The 18,836-nt window shown below is 52.0% G+C and overlaps 1 protein-coding gene across 1 annotated transcript; it reads left to right on the forward strand.

Moving 5' to 3' along the window:
* Window positions 1-1,039: 1,039 nt before the first annotated feature.
* LOC115346442 (dentin matrix acidic phosphoprotein 1-like) lies at window positions 1,040-11,668 on the forward strand. Its single transcript, XM_030026507.2, has 5 exons — window positions 1,040-7,807; window positions 8,656-8,729; window positions 8,830-8,877; window positions 9,350-9,604; window positions 9,764-11,668. The coding sequence occupies exons 1-5, from the start codon at window positions 7,783-7,785 to the stop codon at window positions 11,018-11,020; spliced, it is 1,659 nt and encodes a 552-aa protein (XP_029882367.1). The 5' UTR covers window positions 1,040-7,782; the 3' UTR covers window positions 11,021-11,668.
* Window positions 11,669-18,836: the final 7,168 nt, after the last annotated feature.

An 18,836-nucleotide genomic window follows, 5' to 3' on the forward strand; every position in this document is an offset into this window, starting at 1 on the left:
CCAGCGCTTGAGCTGCTGGCCAAGCGCTCATGTGGGTTTGTCACCTACAACCCCACGTGTTGTTTTCAGGAAAAGTATTTCCAGTTAATCATTCCAGGTTTTCCTTTGTCCTTCTGACATTCAAAACACTGCTTCACCCCCTGCCCCGTATTTATCGCTCTTTTAGGAACTAAGGAAAACCAAGAAATATCTCATTGGATTTAATACTTGTTTCTTACTGAAAGCAGTTTAACATAAGCATGTAGATTCCTATATAATGTAGAATAACTTCTATGGGATTTTTATTATATAGATCCTTATACAATATGAAATATCATGAAAGATGTGCCTACAGGACTCATGTAGTAATAGTTAATAGTTAGATCATCAACTAAGTGAAGAGGATTTGCCAAAACATCTGTGAAATGCCTTTAGGGTTTGCTAAGCATTTTGGCATTGGAAATGAGACTGTTCCTGATGAGTTAAATAGGAGAAACACTGCCTTTCTGGCTGGTGAGGGCAGAAGGGCAGTGATGGGCCTCCTTAGCTATTGCAAAGCTGTAGGATTCACACCTGCTAGAGTGTTTGTGGGTAAGCAAGGACCCATCTGGATTCCGCCTTCCTCCTCCTCCTCCGTCCTTCGTACACCAAGGAAGCAGGGAGCTCCAGATTTTCTATTCTCCTGCCTCTTCTGCCCTGAGCATCTTTTTGGGGAAGGTTTGACTCCCTTCTCTGCCATCAGACGAGCAGTTTGGCTGTGTGCAGCACGGGTGCTGTGCTGAATGAGCTCAGCTCAAACGGAAACTCACCCAATGTGTGATGTGGTCCTACAGTTGGGCTTGGGCTGGGTTTTGAACAATGAGGGTTTAATTACTTTGTAAGCACAGGAGGAAATTTGCATATAAAGAAATAAGTCTTCTTGACTGATGGAAAGCACTTCTGCTGTCCCAGAGATTTAATATCTTCTGTCTTGCTTTTATTTTCTGTGGTTGTATTGGTTGAGACTTCTCTGTTTTGGGCTTTTTTTGGGGGTTGTTTGGGTTTTGGTAGTCGTTTTTTTGGTTTGCTTTTTGGTTCTTTTTCAGTCTTGTTTTAAAAAGAAAAGGTATTAACATTGTAAAGATTAAAACAAAGATGAGTAAGAGTAAGGAAAGGCACCTTGTCAGCATTAGGGGAGAACATGTCAGCTCAAGTATTTCAGGGATTTAGCTCACTGCAAACTGGACAAGCTTGGAGATACAATTTATCGTCCCAAACCAGACCAAGGGTCTGGTAACCCTCTTTCCAATGGGGCCTGGCACAGGACACATCTGCAAGGAGTCTGCAGACCTTGTCACAACAGATGATGCTTTGACTATGGGGCAGGATATCCACTCACAGGGTTAGTCAGTGATGGGGACCATCTCTCTCTGTTGTTCTCTGATGGAGTTGTGCACTCTGCACCCAGAAGGCTGGCTGAAGGCTGGGCTGCCCCAGCTCACAGCTGCTCAACATCTTCATGGGTTGAAGCTCATAGTGGAAAAAACTGTGCAAACTGGCTTCTGTCCTTTGGAGGTATAAGCCAAATTGCTGCTGGTCTCTTGTTCAGGGCTATGTTGATGGTGTCTGTCCAGCTTTTCCAGACTCCCAGGGGACTGTGGTAATGCTTCCTATCCAGCTACATGGAGCAGTGATAAATTTAGACCAAGTGAGCCATAATGACAGCACACAAACCAGAGGAGTGCTGACCACCCTCCAGGAGGAGGGTCTGGCTCTCTGTACAGATGTATTCATCCCTCGAGCTGCCAACCCTGTCCTGACCCCTCTGCCCACTCTGGGCAGCCTGTGCCTCTGCACTCATGCAGTCCCTGTTTCATATGATCATTTCAATCAGTTATTTCCTTCTAATGTTTTTTTCCTCTGAAACAAGAAATCAGGGTACTGTGAAACATTTATAGATCTGACAGGTACGCACAGTGCAGCTGGCCAGATTTCATACCTGCAACTTGGAGCAGGTTACCCCAAGCTGCCAGCTGATGTGTGGGCAAAGCTGGCTCCAGCTCATTGCTGTATTTTATTTCCCGAGAGCACTGACATCACACTGCTTTGCTGGTGTCTGGCACAGATCTCTGCGATTCCAGCTGGAGTGGGGGCAAGCGCAGGGAGATGGCTGAAGACGGCTTTTCACATTAGGGCTCTGTTATTGCTCCATTTCCAGCTTGTGATTGACAAATACTTATTGCTCCCACATCCCAAGAGACTGACTTCTGAGCAGGGAATGGTTGTAGAAGATATTGTACTCTGAATGAAATTTTAGGAGCTGTAATTACCCATTGCTGTCACTATGATTACTGCTGTCAGTGCTGAGCTATTGACAGCCCAGCTGCACTGGGGCTGCCCGGTGCCTGTGCCAGCAGTGTCAACACCAGTCCCCGATGTGGGGCAGAGCTGGACGTCTGTCCCTGCCCTTATTTTGACTGAGGGCAGCAAGCTGCAGCGGTGCCTGTGTGCAGGAAGATGTGCTAGATCTGACAGCAGCCAGAGAGAAACCAGGCACCTGGTCCACAGCTGATGAAGTCATGGCCTCCAATTAGTGAATTCAGACAAGTTGGCTGATGAATATTGATTTATAGGACCTGAGGATCTGTTATCACGCATCTGGCAGAGATGGCACAAGGTACCTGCCCAGCCACAACTTGTAGCTGCAATGGGCACAATGTGAATACCAATTATTGCTCCATGCATTTTGCTCCAGCAACAAGTAGAAGCACAAACTGCAAAGTAGCACAGAACACGTACAACACCTGTGAACCTTCATCCAAACAGACTGTCAAGGTGATGTGCTGGTTTTGCGGCTCCCCTGCCCAGAAGAGGCTGGAGCTGTGTGTGTGGAGATGGTAGTGAGGAGGGATGGGGGCTGCAGAGGGACCAACCTTGTCCTGCCCCCAAAAATGTAGGTGCAAGGTGCTGAGCAGGCTCCATTTGTACTTCCTGGCTGCTGCAGGCATTTGGGAAGAGGCTTTTGCATGTGATGGTTGAGTGTGCCCAAAACCCAGCAGCTGGCAATAGGAGCATACCCAATTATTCACAAGTAACACTTTTGGCTCCTGTAAAAGAAAGGGAGCTGGCACCTATTAGCCAAGCATATTTTGCATCTGGAAAAAGTAATCACATTGTTACTCCCATAGTTGTTTTTAATTTCAAGAGTTAATCACTTCTCTCTGCGTGGAGCCCAGCCTGCAGGCTGGGTCCTTGCTGTCCAGCCCATGTGCCTGCAGCCTCCAGGAGAGATGGGCATGGCCGTACAGGTTTAGTTTTGACAAGTGCCTCTGTGTGGCATTTTCTTCTGAGGGAAAAACATTTGTGAAGAGCCTGGAGCCTGTTGCTCAGAGGAGGGTGGTATAAAAATGCTAGAAATGGAAGTGAAGGGAGCGTGGGGCTGGCATGGGAGGTGGGGAGAGAGGGGTTTTGGGAACTTGCCTTGCATGTGTGTTGGGAAAGAGCATGGTGCATCTCGTTGGTAGGACAAGATCAGCACGCTGGTCACCTTCCTTTGACAGCGTCATGGAGACTTCAAAAAGTCTGCGATGCGTTTCAGCCTGAAATAGGGCAAATGATTGGTGCCTTAAAAGTGCTTTTTTCACTGGCTGTAAAGGAAACTCCATGTTAGACACTTAAGGGTGGGTTAATGATCTTACCCCTGTGCCGTCAGGGGACTAGAGGAGAGAGCCGTTGGTCAAGTGCAGGGGCCTAGCATTAGGGGGGGCCCTGTGTGTGTGATTCAAGGCTCCAGGACTCAGGCTCCTATGATGTGTTTTTTTCCAGTGAGGAGAAATTGCATATTTTAAGGGCTTAGCATAAACCAAACTTGTGGACACCTCCACACTGTGAAAAACACAATGGTAACTTCCATCTGCCATATATCGCAGTGTTTGTAACTTTGAGGCTTGCTGCCAGGAAGAGTTGAAATATCAATGCTGTTCTTCAAACACCTAAAATGTTATCATTAGCTACTGCATTATGTGTCACATTAATGCTATGAAGCGCAGGTAATATTTACTCAGACTTCAGGGAACGGGCACAATGCCTTTGCTCAGATCCCTCGCATGTGCGGAGGAGCCAAAGCCAGGCTGCTTCTCCTCTCTGTGGCCACAGCTGCCAGCTGTAGCCTGTCCACTTGCAAAGCAGGTAGCAGTGTGGGAACCTGGCTGGTTTGCAAGGCTGAACACCCTTTTTTAGAGGAGCAGTGTGGGAATGAATCCTTTGCGATTGGGTGCTGGGTAATTCCTGGTGCTAACGTGGCACATAGTGGGGAAACGAATATTTAGGAGGCAAGGTTTTTCCTGCCTGCTCCCAAACTGAAAATGCAGCACTGCATTGTAGCAGCTGTCGCCAGTAGGCGCTCAGCAAAGGGATTGGGATTTGGATTTGGATCTGAGCATAAGGCAGGAGCTGGTGTTGAGTGTCTGGGAAAGGGATGAGGATGTATGCCTTGAATCCTGCTCTCGTCCTGGTCTCCCCTGCTCCAGTTCATTCATTGATCTTTTTCCGTTTGATGCTGCTGTCAAACCCATAGGTATAATCGGGAGAGAAGTGCACCAGAAACATAAATACTACAAAAATACCTTGGACTGAAAAAGAAGAGGGAACAGTGTTTTTTTGGAACAATATTAATTTCCTGAGTTTTCAATGCTGAGGTGTCTCAGTTGACGCAGGAGAGCAGCTGTTATGTGCCTCCACCATCAGATTGCTCTCTGCAGTGCCAACTTCTGTCTTGGTTTTGGTGTCTCTAATCCCTCCTGCTGTCTGTGCTCATATCTTTTCTCTGTCCTCATGAGCACTGCACAGTCCAACTTGTCAAACAGAAAAGTGATATTCCTGCATCTTTTTACCAGCCCTGCCAGTCTTCTCATCTCTGACTCAGCCACCTCCTCCCTGGTAGCCTGAGGGTGCCAGCTTTAGCCTGGCCAGGTTCCCCCCATATTCCTTGCCTCACTGCTTCCTGTCCCAGCTATCTGCAGGGACTGAGCATCTCGGGAGAGGAGGACTTGGGGAAATGCACAGTGGCATTTAAAACACCAGTCAGACAGCTGCTTCCCCCACCCTCAGTCCATTTCTGACCTCTGCTGTAACAACAATAATCCTAAATATTACTGTTGTTTTTTGTTTTGGGTTTTTTTTTTAAAAGGTGTATTGTAAGGTTACAATGTGTGAGCTGGGGTCTCCTTTCCTTGCAAAACAAAGGCAAAGCTGCTTGGGTGGTCTGGCTGATGCTGTGGGGTGCTCTCGGGAAGGGATTTGGGGGACAGACCCAGGGCTATTGGAAGTCGCAGGGACTTGGGGTCAGGTTGGGGTGCTGGCAGCGAGTGCTGTTGGGTGCGCTGGTGCCATGGGCATTTTGGGGCCACCAGAGGGGAGGGAGGTGACCTCAGAGCGGGTGGCTGGTGGGGCGGTGAGTGACCTGTGTTATAAAGAAGCTGGGTACGCACACCTTGGTGTTTATCCCCTTCTCGCACAGCGGCGCTTGTATGTATGTAAGGCAGCACTAGGTCTTTGGGGGCTGAGTTAAATGCAGGTTTGACATAAAAAAAACCCCAAACAACAAAACATGGTAATTGTTGGAGGTGCCTAAAAAAGGTTGGCAATGTGAACTCATATCTGGGCAGGGACAGGGGTATAATTTTGTCACAGGTTGAGAGGAAAATACATCCCACGGTATCTGCAGCAGGGGTCGGGTAGGGAAGAAGAGGGAAAACATCTGCTGAAGGTGTGCGCATGCATGAGAGCAAGCAGTTTAATGGTGCCTGTCTCGAGGCCGAGGGGCTGTGGGGAGGGCAGCGGGGCCAGGGCAGCACTGGGGCCTCCCTGCATGGGGGGGCAGGAGGAAGAAGAAAAAAAATGCTTGTCGCACTCGGCACCTGCGTGGTCCTTGCACAGTCCTCACAGGGCAGACACGTGTGGTCCCCTGGCTGGTAATGATGGGGGCAAAAGCCAGGAGATTTTGGAGTATAGAATGAAGCGGGCATCCGCAACAGTAGACTGACATGTCTGGTTTCACAAGATGCTCTGTTGAGCCGTGGTGGTGTCACAGCACGGGAGATGCTTTCTGGATTCTGTTGTCTGTGGATGATATATCCCAGGCAAATTCAGATAATCTGCAGTTTACAGAACCCTGGCTCAATCTTCACCCTGCTCAAGTTTCCTATAGTCACTGATTTTGCAGCACCAGCATCTCCTGTGAATCCCTGTAAACCTGCAGCCCTCGCCATGTCTCCTGGTCTGTACCCCCACCTCTGGGAATTTGGGTCCCTGCACCAAGGAGCCATTGCAGGTGACTGTGGTTGCAAGGGCTTTACAGCAGGGCAGGCCAGGAGCTGTTTGCTGCTGAAAGTGAACTGTGTTTCGCAGGCTTCCCCTGCCATGGTGGCTACCCGGAGTGGGGCTCTGCTGTGTGAAGGCCTCTTTCTTCTACCCAGGGCAGCAGAAACACCTCCTCCCACCCAGGGAGGACGTGCAAATGCTCCTCACAGCGCATCAATACCGTCATTTACACTTCTCCCCCAATAAAACACTCATAGGCACCCTCCTCCTGGCCCCCTCACCTGTGGCTGTGCCCATCATCTGTGGCTTGGCTGTGGAGAGTACCCAGCTTGCAAAGCAGAGATTCATTGCCTGCTTCAAAGCAACCTATTTGCACATGTGGCATGTTTTTATTAGCAGAGAGGGGGTGTTGCAGGCATGGAGTATTTAGCAATGCCCAAATACAGACAAGGAAGTTGCCTTCCTTCCACCCAGGTTAGGGCAGAGGGAAAAGCTGGGTGTACAGCTGGGACGTGCTGGTCCTGTCCTAAACTGCATGGGCAAAGAGGTGCAGTTGCACTGTGTCAGGGTGCGTGCGTGTGTGCACATGTGGAGGTTTGCAAACTCCCTCTCCCATTATCTGTGAGTGAGTAGGGGCTGTCTGCACTGCTTCCTTACTGCCTTGTTTGGAGTAGATAATTCATGCTACACCAAGAAACCCTAGGGTATATGTGGAGTGTGTATATGTATTCATATATATAATTGAATGTACATGCCCGTGTGTATACATGCCCATACACCTGTGCACGCGTTGCCCATGTTTTCCAGAGCAGCGGTTTCATCCCCTGGCCAGCAGCTGGAAGAAGTGCTGGGGGTGCTACACTCCCTCTGTACAGGGGGTGGGATCCTCCCTGCACACCTCCATTTAGTATTTCCTTTCTCCCTTGTAAGAGTGTCTGTGTGAGCATGAAAATAGATATGTCCTTTCCTCCTAGCACAGCGTTTTGTGCTCCTGCCCCAAGGTGCTGGGGGAGGCTGAGTCCCAGCAGGTGAATGGTCCCACGTGGGTTTCAGAACCCTGGTGCACGGCACAGGGCAAATGCCGCTCCGAAGTGCACGTGTTAGGAGGATGCCATCCCCGGGACGGGGTCTGGTGCTCGGCGTGGGTGACGCTGTAGTTGTTTGTGTGTGTCATGGCGGGAAGTGTGTGAATGGAATAAATTTAGCAGTCAAAACACAGGGCCGGCACAGTTGGTCATTAACTGCCAGCCCATCTCGTCATCCTGCAACCACAAGGAGCTTTTTTAGGGCTGGCGTCCCGGCGGAGGCCGGAGGAAGCGTGGGAGGCCAGTTCCCGGTGACACCTCCACGCGTGGCAGCGCTGGCTGCCGGTGCCATTGGCTGCCCCCTGCCTGGGGCTGGCGCCAGCCAGTGGTTAAATGCCCGTGTGGCCACGCTGGGGCACACAGCCGGGGGCATCCCAACACAGGCAGCCAGCTCGTCCCATCCCGAGCACCAGAAGAGATGTCAGCTTGTACCACACCTCAAGGTAAAGGTTTTGGTTTCTTTGGGTTGCTTTGGCATTGCATGGAGTGAAAAAGGCAACGTCTGGGGACAGGGGTTGTAGATTTTCTTGCAAGTTTTGGTACAAAGCAGGAGAGACTTGTAAGCTGGCATGTAGGTGTTGCTTCGTAAGGGAAGAAATGAGGAGTGTGATACTCTGCTCCAGTGTGTTTTGGGTGCAGGCTGATGTGGAGTGCGGTTAGCGTGCCCCACGGGGATGCAGTGCTGGGCTGCTTAAGAGACTTGGAAAATAAGAGCAGAGCTAGAGGAAATCCCCCTGTTGCTTTACCTGCCTGTGCAGGCAGCAGTGCCACTGGGATGCCAGACTGACCCAGAGACTGCTGGGGATGCAGGTCTCCACAGGGTTATCTTACCAGGGTGCTCCGCTTTGGGATGGCGGGAGGTCTTACAGGGCTGTGGGGACCACACTGGGTGGGAGGCGCAGCTCTGCAGCCAATAGTCTCACGGTGCTGCCCATCTGTGGTGCCAGCTCCCGTCATGGCCACTGAGCTCAGCTGGGTGTTAGGTGACATTACTGCAGGAACAGGGAATTATGGAGGAGCTTTCCCACTCTTTAATGATGCTTAGACAAAAAATCTGCAAGAACATGGCCAGGTATTTCAAATCCCAAACTAAAGGGAAGTTCCTGCACAGGACATGCCAGGAGGTGGCACAAGGACAATCCTTGGCTTGTTGGATGATGTGCCAGGTTGAGCACCATGTGCCGGCACAGCAAGGCTGTATCAGTTGAAAGGGCTTTGTGGGGCCAAGTTATAACCAGGGGCATGTGCAAAGCTTTGCTCTAGCGTGCAAATACTTTGCTTCCTGTTGCAGCCACAGGGACCAAAACTGCCATGAGGGCCACGTTCCTGGTGCTGCTCCTCTGGGCCGTAGCCTGCGCTCACCCCGTAAGTACCCACTGGACAGGTACTCAAACCCCAAACCCCAGCAGTTTCGCCCTGCCAAGGCACATGGATCACTGATCAGATGTTTCCTTGATGTGTTTAGGTGCCTGGCCGTGAGCCCGCCCGCCTCCGTCGCAGCACCCAGCAGGAGGTAAGCCGGGGGGGTGCCCCAGTCCCACAGGTGGCAGCTGCTTGTAGAGCAAGTCTGGGATGGGGAGCCAGCTGGCATCTTTGGACCAGGCACCTGGGGGAAGAGCTGCCACTTCTGCCGGTCTTTGAGCTTTGCCCATCTACTCAGTCTTTTCAAGCTGGGTTGGTTTCACATGATGTTGCCTTGCCTCCCTGTGCACATTCCCAATTCACCTGATGCATTCTGCTGTGTTGGTCCTGAAAAAGGAGTTTCTGTGCTCTGAACCATCATGGTTTGGGCTTTTCTGGGTTGTCCTTTTGTTGGTGGCTACTTTTTTTTGCATCAGCAGAAAAAACTGGAGGGCTGAGGTGTGAGCAATGAAAAAGGCTTGAGCACTTGCATGGCTTAGGAGCGATGTATCATCCCACCGCAGTAACAGTAAACATGCAGTAGTGTTTAATAAACCAAAGCACGTGTCATGTTTTGCCTCCAGGACACAGCAAGTGAAGATTACCTCAACAAGCTGGGCAACCTTCTGGGTGGTGGAGATGGCAGACATCCTCCTGTCAGTGCAGAGAGAGGGGACAATGCCCTTGCCGGGGACCTGGCAGGTGGGAATGCCGTGGGCGAGGAGCTGGGTGAGCATGGTGGCCGAGAGAAGGGAGACAGAGTTGGGGACACTCAGCGCCTGAACTGGGTGGACCACAAGGACACGAGTGCCCAGGATGGGAACAGCCTTGGTTTCCTGGTAAGTGAGCAGAGAGGGGTGTTTTGCTCTGCCAGGAAAGCACACTTAGCCCTAAATCTGGTGTTGGTCAGGGTCGTGCTTGGCCTGCATGGTGACCGGTGCCAATAGTGCCTGTGACTTGCAAGCCTTTGCATTTGTCTTCATTTGTCACCTCCACAGGAGGAGGATGCACGTGATGCTGATGATGGTGACAACAGAGAGCACCATGGCACTGGAGTCAATGGGCTTCCCCCCCACGCTGGCAGGCTCCTGGATGAGGAGGATGACAGTGGGGATGACACCTTTGATGTGAATGGGGAAGAGGAGGGGAGTGAAGGTCCTACTTACATGGCTGGTGCTGATGGGGCAGGTGAACACAACCATGATGCTGGCCGTGGGGACGCCGGGGCTGGCAGAGGGCACGGTGACAGCAGCAGCAGTAGCAGCAGCGAAAGCACTGGGGCGGACCACTGGCAGTACAGGAACTACCTCAGCAGCCGGTATGAGCGGACCTACAGGCAGGGAGGGGGCAGTAGCAGCAGCCAGGAGGAGGAGAGTTACGACTTTGAGGACGAAGCCATGCAGGGTGATGACCCCTCCATCTTTGATGGCCCAGGCAGCAGCTACAAGGGGCGCCGTGCTGGCCCTCATGTGCTGGGGAGCAGCCGAGAGAGTGGCTGGGGGGCTGGCTCTCACCGCTGGGAGGATGGTGACAGCAGGTCCCCAGAGGTGGAGGACACTGACTCAGGAGAAGACAGCCTGTCCACAGAGGACAACAGTCAGTCGGAAGAGCCTGTCACCAGTCAGTCAGAGGAAAAGAGTGCCAGCCGCTCCGAGGAGGACAGCCCCTCCATGGAGGACGACGGCAGCCAGTCCAGGGAGGGCACTGCCGAACAGTCAGACGAAGAGCCAGGAGAGTCCCCGGAGGACATCTCCCAGGAAGTGGTGAGCACGTCGAGCGAGCGCAGTGGTAGCTGGTTCCAGGAAGGGCAGGAGGACCGGGAGTCTGCCGAGGACAGGAGTGCACCATCCGCACCTGACAGTGAGTCTGGGGAAGATGAGGGTGACCAGAGCCAGTCTGCAGAGGACACTGTGGAGCAGTCAAAGGAGGATGAGAATGACTCTGACCCTGATGGGGACATGCCAAGCACATCAGCAGAGAGCCAGAGCGCATCACCGGAAGATGACAGCAGTCAAGAGGATAATGTAGGCGAGGACAGCAGGTCCACAGAGAGCAACAACAGCGAGTCCCAGGAGGACAATGATGATAAGGACGAGAGCCACTCCCAGGAGGACGCCACCCGTGAGTCCAGCAGCCACGGGGATGACAGCTCGCTGCAGAGCCTGGAGAGCAGGAGCCGCAAACGGCGGCCGGGTGCCTACCACAACAAGCCTGCTGCTGAGTACGATGACAACGACTGCCAGGATGGGTACTGACGTGTGCCTCACAGCCTCGTCGGTGCTGGGGGGTGCGGGGGGAGGAGGGGTTTAATTTATTTGCTATATAGCCTGGTTGACTTCTTTCTGAGAAGATGCTGTGGACAAAACGGAGGCAGGTTTGCCAGGGCTCAACCTGGGCACAACTACACAGGGTGCAAAGTGGGAGGTGATGCCAGACACAGGGGAAAATGCCAAACCACAGCAAGAAAAACCATTTCCTATACCAAACCAGAGAGCAGCTAAGAGCTGTGAGTGCCAGCAGGGTGATGCTGCCCGCTTGCCACAAGGGCCCAGTGGTGGCTCAGCTCTCCGGGAGCCATGCCTGAGCATGCTGGGCAGAAAGATCCCTGTGTTCACCTCTTGTATTTACCTACCACTGCCCTAAAAGCATCTGCCCAGACTCCAATGGGAGCTTTCTGTTAGCTCTGTGTCCTGCACATAAGCAGCAAAAGCTACAGCTGGTATGCACACGCGGTGCGTGGGCTCAGCGGTGTGTGAAGTACCACTTCAGAATGGGATGTATGTAATATTTTGTAAGAAATGTACAGAAAACATTATATTGTACCCTTTTTGCACTTGTATTTCAAAGCTGAAATGTACCCTGTTGGTTTCTTTAATTACCATTAAAACCAACAAACTCCACAATGATGTGGTTTGAGGTGTTGCTGTTTTTCTCTCCTGGGGGAGTCGGGTGCTGCGATTTGGGATTGGACTGGAGGGAGCGGGGAGCAAAGGGCAGGCTGTTTGCATGGGGAGCCGCAGCATGCTGGGGTGAGGGGGAAAGCAGAGGCTGAGGGGTGTTCCCAGCCCCCTATTTCCAGGCACCTGAAGGGCCACCCCTGCCCCTAGCTGCCCCAGCAGTGACGTTGAAAAGCTGGCTAATGACCCCAGCAAGCTGGGCCTGGGGCTTTGCTATATTATGGCCATCACCTGCTGCAGTGTGAGCAAGGGTTGTTCTGCTCTTCCTGAGGTGCTGGAAAGGAGATGCCCCAGGGCATGGGGGCTCTCCCAGACCACTGGTTCTGGGTGCCCACAGTGGCCACTGGTGCCAGGTGCCCTGCAGCAGAGACGCAGGTGAGCAGGGCAAAAGGGGTTATTGTGGGCTGGTACATCATGGGTAAAGCCTCTTTTACTCAGTGTGCCTTTTATTTTTTTTTTTCTCCTACTAGCAAGCAAGTAAACAACACATTATTTTTTTAAAATCCCATCCAGGCCCTTCTTTCTTGTTCATGTGTGTATGACGAGCTGTACAGCATGGGTATCAATGCTGACGGAGGAAGCTGCGGGCTGTTGTGTAGCTGCACAGTTTTACAGTATGGAGTTGTGGCTCTGCAGGGGACAGTCTCCAAGGGGTCAGTGCGAGTGGGTGCATGCCTTTCAGCTGCCTGGGGTCAGTGGTGTCATTGCTGGGCATTGCAATACTGAATTCAAGAACCAGTAAAGAAATTAAATAATTTTTTACTACTTATAGCAAAACTGCACTTAATTTGTAGACTCTTACCACCACTACAAAAGCTGGGAGCTGAACAGCTGCTGGTTTTAGTGGACTTTATGTTTTAATTTCTGCCTTGTGTAACGTTTTTCTGCTTCTGTATGAGATCAGCTCTGAAAAGTGCAGCTTCCCCATGCTGCTGCCCTGGGAACAATCCTCTTTCCTGACCCTGCCTCCTTCACCCCACTGGTCCCCACTTCACAGTGGATACCTCGGCTGTGATTTGCCCTGTATTTTTTTGGACCTCTTCCATTCGTTGCCTGAGGAGTTGGGGTGCTGTGATGGTGATGATGCCTGTCAGGGTTGTAGGTACAAAAAAGCTGGTGCACAGCCCCGTCGCTGGGGTGAAAGACGGCAAGCACGGGTTTGGCTGCAGCCCGGAGGTGCAAAAAGGGCTGTGTGACAGCCGCCGCTTTGGTTTAAAATTGTAGTAATGATGTGTTTGCCGGCTCCTCTGCATGGCAGTGCCAACTCTCCCATCTCCAGTGAGCAGTGCTGCTGCTCCGGCAGCGGGGACATTCCGGGGTGCCGGCTCTGCCGCGGGGCTGGCTCGCATCCCCGGGGCCATCAGAAGTGGTGTTTGCCTGGGGACAGCTGTTGGGCATGGGGATCAGGAGGTGTTTTTTTCAGGTCCATCCGGGAAAGCGAGGGCTGCCCCACAGCTCTGTGGTGAGCCCAGCCTGTGAGTAGGACGGCCAAGAGGTGGCAAGGGGTGGGATTGAACAGGCTCTGTGAAACTGCTTCTTGCAGTTTGTGCGTGACCCTCTGTCCACCCTCATCCTTGTGCGAGTGGCACTGGGGTGAGCGGCAGCATGGCACAGCTGGGGAGGGGGCTGATGCCTTTGCCCCCTCCCCAAAGGGGACAACGAGTGCTTGTCCTCCTTGTTTCGTGCACAGAGAGAAAAACTGGGTTGATTTGGCTTTAGTTTGAGCGCCAGGGGGGTGTTCCTTGCAAACAGGGCATGTGGCACCCTGCTGCACCCTGTGCTGGATGGATAGCTGGCTGCACTCCCACTGCACGTGGGTCCCCTTCGCATGCCTTCCCAGGGATGTGCTGCGGTTGCACGCACGTCCCCGCCAGCAACGCCTGAAATTTGCCTCCCGCTGGCTGGCTGCTCCCCAAAGGCCAGGGATCCAGTGCCAGAGCTGGCTGCTGCCTGCCGGTCCTGCCAGGACAGCTTCCCGCAGGACTGTCCCTGCCAGGCACCATGGTGGGGGGGAAACTCAGCCCTCGGTTGGGGAAACCTCCCGCCTGGCTGCAGGGAGCCACTTGTGTTGGCCCTGTGCGGGGATGTGCCCAGCACCTGGCAGCACATGTCTGCGAGGATGGACGGGTTTTTGGGGACACTGGTGGCACTGGGCTGTCCCCTTCAATTGCTGTTCATCCGTGTGCGAGCAGGGGATCCCGCTTGCCATCTGGAGGGGCTTGGTGGCAGGCAGCACTTCACAGGGTGAGGTTTTGGATGGCCAGAGATAGTGTGGGCAAAAGATGCTCGCATTGAGGGTTTTAAGACATTTTTAGCAGCAGTCTGTGTGTTTGGGTTTTGCAGCATGCGCCTGTGCGCAGTGAGCATCTGAGGGGAGTACTCCCATTCTCTGCTGTAGGGCAGGCAAGAGAAGCAGCTGGGAAGGTTGACTGCAGGCTCTGCCACCGCTGGAGGTGTTCCTGCATCCCGTTTCGGGCTGATTGTGCAATGAAGTTGTAAGGGTCAGCTTGCGCAGTGGGTTAGGCAAGGATAAAAAATGGCCATGTCAACGTATGCATTTTTCTTATCCACCCACATGGCATTTTTTGTGCGTTGGGGGTGGCCTCTAGAGCTGAACGCGGTGATTTACCCAGGAATCAGCACTGGGGTTTAAAGCAGATATTTTTGCTTGCATTCAGGTTTGTGGAAACACAAGTCTGCATCATCTTAAAAGAAAGGTTTCTTGTTTATATTTTTGTCCTTTCCAAGAAGAAAAAAATCTATTTTTAATAAGTAGCCAGTGTGGCCAAAGCAGTGGGAGGGAGCAGCGCCAAGCCCAGCTACAGCTGCTGGACTTGGGGCGGCCACAGCACGCAGGCTGCATTTATTCAACCCCCTTATTTTCCTGGCTTTGGTGGGAGAAACAGAGAGACCCTCATGACCCACAGAGCACCTCTCCATCCAGCAGCAGCATTTTTTGCAGCACAGCCAAGCGCCTTGAGCTTCCCATGTTGGGCTGAGCACCACAGCCGGCTGCAGGGCTTCTCCTTGGCCCCTGATTGTCTTTAGCAAAATGGGAATAACTCTGGAAGAAACAGTCCGATGGGATTGTCTCTTCTGTGCCCCTTGTGATGGATTTCTATGACAGGAACTGCTCCTTGCCAAGTATGTGGCGAGGCCAGGAGAATTTGATTGTGTTTCTCTGCCCTTTTCAATGGGAAGGAAATTCCGTCAGAATTTCCATCAGAAAAACCTCTGACAGAATTGCTGCTGCCATCAAGGTGAACAAAAGACATGTCTCAACCATGGGAAAACAGCATCTGACTGCAGTGAAACCCCAAAATATTACAACCTTTTGAATGCTCTAAGGAAATTTTTCTTCCGGCTCCCTTTACTGCCATGCACTTCAATGGGAAATAACTCCTCCCCCGCCCTGCCCCCTCCTCAGCCCAGCTCAGCCATGTCCTGGGAGTTTTGTCGTCCTCCCCAGCACTGTCCCAAGGAGTCAAGCATACAGGATGGCATGTGAAGTGCAAGCATTAGCATCCACCTGTACTGTGCCCCCAAACTTGCTACGGAGACCTTAAAGCTGCAGAGTGAGCAGGTGGTTTGCAGTTCAGTTTTTTCTGTTTTCACACACTGAAATACAAAGCTGCAAAGAGCTGGTGATTTGTGTTAGCAGAACGCATGAAGTTTCTGAAAACAGGAGCTGAACCTGCAACTGGGGAGCGGAGGCAGCACCTGCCCTCTGCTGTCCCAGGCCCAATGCCGTTTCACCTGCAGAGCAAAAAGTATGTTCGTTATAGTGTGAAAACTTTCAAAGCCTTCTTTTTGGAAAATAAAATGAGTGCCTGAGTGTTAAGGTATTTATTGCAACAGACATGTACGTGTCTGTGTATATATGGATACATACACAAGTGTTGTGCAACTCATGTATGTACAAAATAACAAATAACCAGTACAAGTGCAGCAGTTCCCTGCTGACACACAGCCTCTGTTACATATGGCAAATTTTTAAGCCCAAACGTGGGGTTTTTTGCAGGTTCAAGCAGCGTGTGCAGTGGCGGGGAGGTAGGCAGTCATCGCCAGTGCAGTGCTGGGAGCAGCATGCCTCCACACCATCCAGATGTCTGACTGTCCGGGGACACTGATTTGACTTTCGCAGAGAGCTCAATACCTGAGCTGAGTGTGCAGGTTGTTGGTGGGTGCCTCTGCAGTGAACCCAGGGTGTCTGCCTGCTCTCCTCCCAAAAATGGAGCCTTTTGGGGGGTTTATTTGGTTTTTTTCCTCCTGTTTCTGTCATGTGGCTGTGTTTGAGGGCTCTCACTTGTGGATGGAGGCAGCAGACTGGTGGTGGGACCAGTCCTGGTAACTTATTCTACTTGGTGCACAGTTCCTTCCTCCTGCAAAAAAAATAAAACAAGCAAAAAACCAGAGGAAATTTGATATACAGATATTGCTCAAACGTGTGAGGATCTGGGTGGTGGCGGCGAGTGCTGGGTTTTGTGATAATGCTGTGACCTTGCCTCAGTGATTTGCTGGGTTTCTGCTCCCCAGAGTTCAGGCTGCCTCAAAGTGCTGGCATAACAGAGCTACTCGTGGCCTGTGTTTTGCCAGGTATGTAAATAGCATTAATTTCCTTTATCTGGTTTCCTGCCTCAGAGAAAAAGGAAAATCGTATTAAATGTTTAGTTACAGAGGGCCAATATACAAAGGTTGTGTACTGATAACTGAGGTTGATATGTCGTGCATTTTAGGTGTTCTCCCCTCCTGCTTTTATTCTAAAATCGACTGCTTGCAAAAAAATAGCAAGCTGCATGGCCAGCTGATGTTGGTTTGCATTTGGGTTTGTGCTGTGAGAGGTAAGGGGGATTGGAGATGGATCCTTTATTCTTATGCTGTTGGTGGTACACCCTCTCCTTGCTCATCACTTTGCTCCCCAGTTCGTGGCCGTGGCACACACACTCCTGCCCCTGACAGCATGCAGGGAGATGTGGGAGCCGGGGCAAGCTCTGCCTCCAGTGCCTCCCCCCCGCCATTTTGAAGGTGCCCTGGCCACTGTGCTGCATAGCAGGGGTGCCCCTTTCCCTGCCTGCAGCAGCACCTTGGCCTCTCCCCACCATGCTCAAAGTGTCCTTCTGGTTTTGTTTTCTTTACTTATTTTTGGCCCTGAGGTTTCATTCAAGAATAGCTCCAGGGCGTGGAAATAGGACAGTGTAGCCCCGACCACAGCCTCGGCCCTGCGGTGGACCCGGGCAGGACCGGAGCACGCTGCTCTCCTCATTTACCACCCTGCAAAATAATAATTAAATTTGGACACAGGAGCCATGTCAGCCTGCACCAGACAGGGATGCTCTGACCATGAGGTCTTCACGGGCTCGGGCAGTTGCATTAAAACCATATGCAGTGCCCCTGCTGGGCCATGCTGGGTGGAAGCCCACCCAGTTGCGGTGCAAAGCTGGTGCCAGCGGTTGGTGCGAACCCCATCAGCGGGTCATGGGACTGACGGCGGGGCTTGAGTGCAGCAGCAGCTGCCTGGGGGGTTCATCGCTGTCTGCTGTGCAAGGTCAGCGATGCGCCCATGCAGGGCTTGGGGAGCAGGCTGCCTGCGTAACCCCCAGCTTACTCACCAAAGCATGTAATGAGGAACATGGCATCATACTTGTACAAGTTAAATAACTGATGGGAGTGCAGAAGGGAAACCATTGCATTTGCACATGTGGACTGCATGCTGCATGTCTGCCTCGTCGTCTCAACATGCTCCCAAAAAATGGGGTTTTGCTGCTGTCACCTGTTGGCACATCCCCTGGAGGCAAGCGAGCTGTTCCGTGTTTTGTTTCCAGCTGTTTATCTACAAAGGTGAGATAATTTTCATGAAGCTGTCAGATCCTGAGATCACTTTTAATAACAGATACCAAACACTGCTTTGGGCAAATGGGTGACCTTTCCAAGCCCTGCTCCCTTGGAGAGCCAGAGTTCTTGCAAAAGCATTAAGAGATCAATGCTCCAACCCTGAGATGTGATGCTTTTAAATTTTTTTTTTTTTTTTTTTTTTTTTTTTTTTCCAAAATGGAAGCATTTTGGATGCGTTTGGACGACTTCCCTGCTGGTGTCCCTGCATGGTGCTGGGAGGTTGCTGCTGCTGGTGGCCTGCCCAGGCAGCAGCCGGTCCCCGGCCCAGGAGCTAAACATAGGTGCCGGCTGCGCGAGTCACTTCGGCACATGTTAATTATCCTGGTGCTTTTTAGGGATCTTGGGTGAAATATGCGTTTTTATAGTCAGTTTTCTTTTTTTAAGCAGCCTGGAGCCCTTTAATTACATTAAAAATTGCCTCCCACCAGCACTCTCTGTTCCTCAGCCCTGATGAAATTTAAGCTCAAAGCTGGACACATGCTCACTGCTCTCCTGTGCAGGGCAGCCCGTGATGGTGTGGGGCAGTGGGAAGCAGAGCTGTCTCTGTCCTGTGCCCCCTGTATCACCCCCCGGCAGGACAGCACCTCCAGCCACCCCAGCCCCTGGCTGGGGGGGTGCCAGGTCCCTCACGATGCTGGTGTCTCTCTTTACTGGAGGCTGCTGTGTTGGCATCGGAAAACTGCATGGCTTCCTTTTTTTTTTTTCTTTTCTCTTTTTTTTTGTGTGTGGGTTTTCCTGGCCTGGGGCGCCAGCTGAAAGCCACGGCCAGCTCCAGGCCTCCCTTGTAATTATGGCTCCTCACTGTGACACAACGGGCTTTGAAGCCCATGGGGCAGGCGCAGCTGCGCAGTGCAGCCCCAGGGTTTGCATGGCGGGGACGCGGCCCAGATTGCTGCCAAGGCTGCTGGACCCCTGGGGGGCTGCAAGGGACCTCTCCCTCCCCAAAAGCATGCAATGTGCATGGCGTTTCATCAGCAGTTAGCAACTCCCCACAAAGTACCTGTTGATGTGGTGATGAGCAAGGAGACAAAATAACAACAACAAAAACCAGCTTTGTCTTTCTGGTCCTAACCTGGGAAATTGGTTAACTGGAAATCCTTTGCTTCCCAATCAAATTCAGGCTCAAACTGGGCTCCCCTGGATGTGGGTGAGGCTTTCAGCAAGCGCAGCCCCCAGTTTTGAGCAGAAACATGAGCGTTCAGGTCTTTCACTGCAAAGTGGA

Source organism: Aquila chrysaetos, chromosome 1, assembly GCF_900496995.4.
Source record: "Aquila chrysaetos chrysaetos chromosome 1, bAquChr1.4, whole genome shotgun sequence".
In the NCBI taxonomy this organism is placed as follows: Eukaryota; Metazoa; Chordata; class Aves; order Accipitriformes; family Accipitridae; genus Aquila; species Aquila chrysaetos.

Coding starts and splice junctions, on each gene's coding strand:
- LOC115346442 (XM_030026507.2), top strand. CDS start 7,783: ATGTCAGCTTGTACCACACCTCAAG. Junction 8,878..9,349: donor GTCGCAGCACCCAGCAGGAG/GTAAGCCGGGGG, acceptor TTTTGCCTCCAG/GACACAGCAAGTGAAGATTA. Junction 9,605..9,763: donor GGAACAGCCTTGGTTTCCTG/GTAAGTGAGCAG, acceptor TCACCTCCACAG/GAGGAGGATGCACGTGATGC.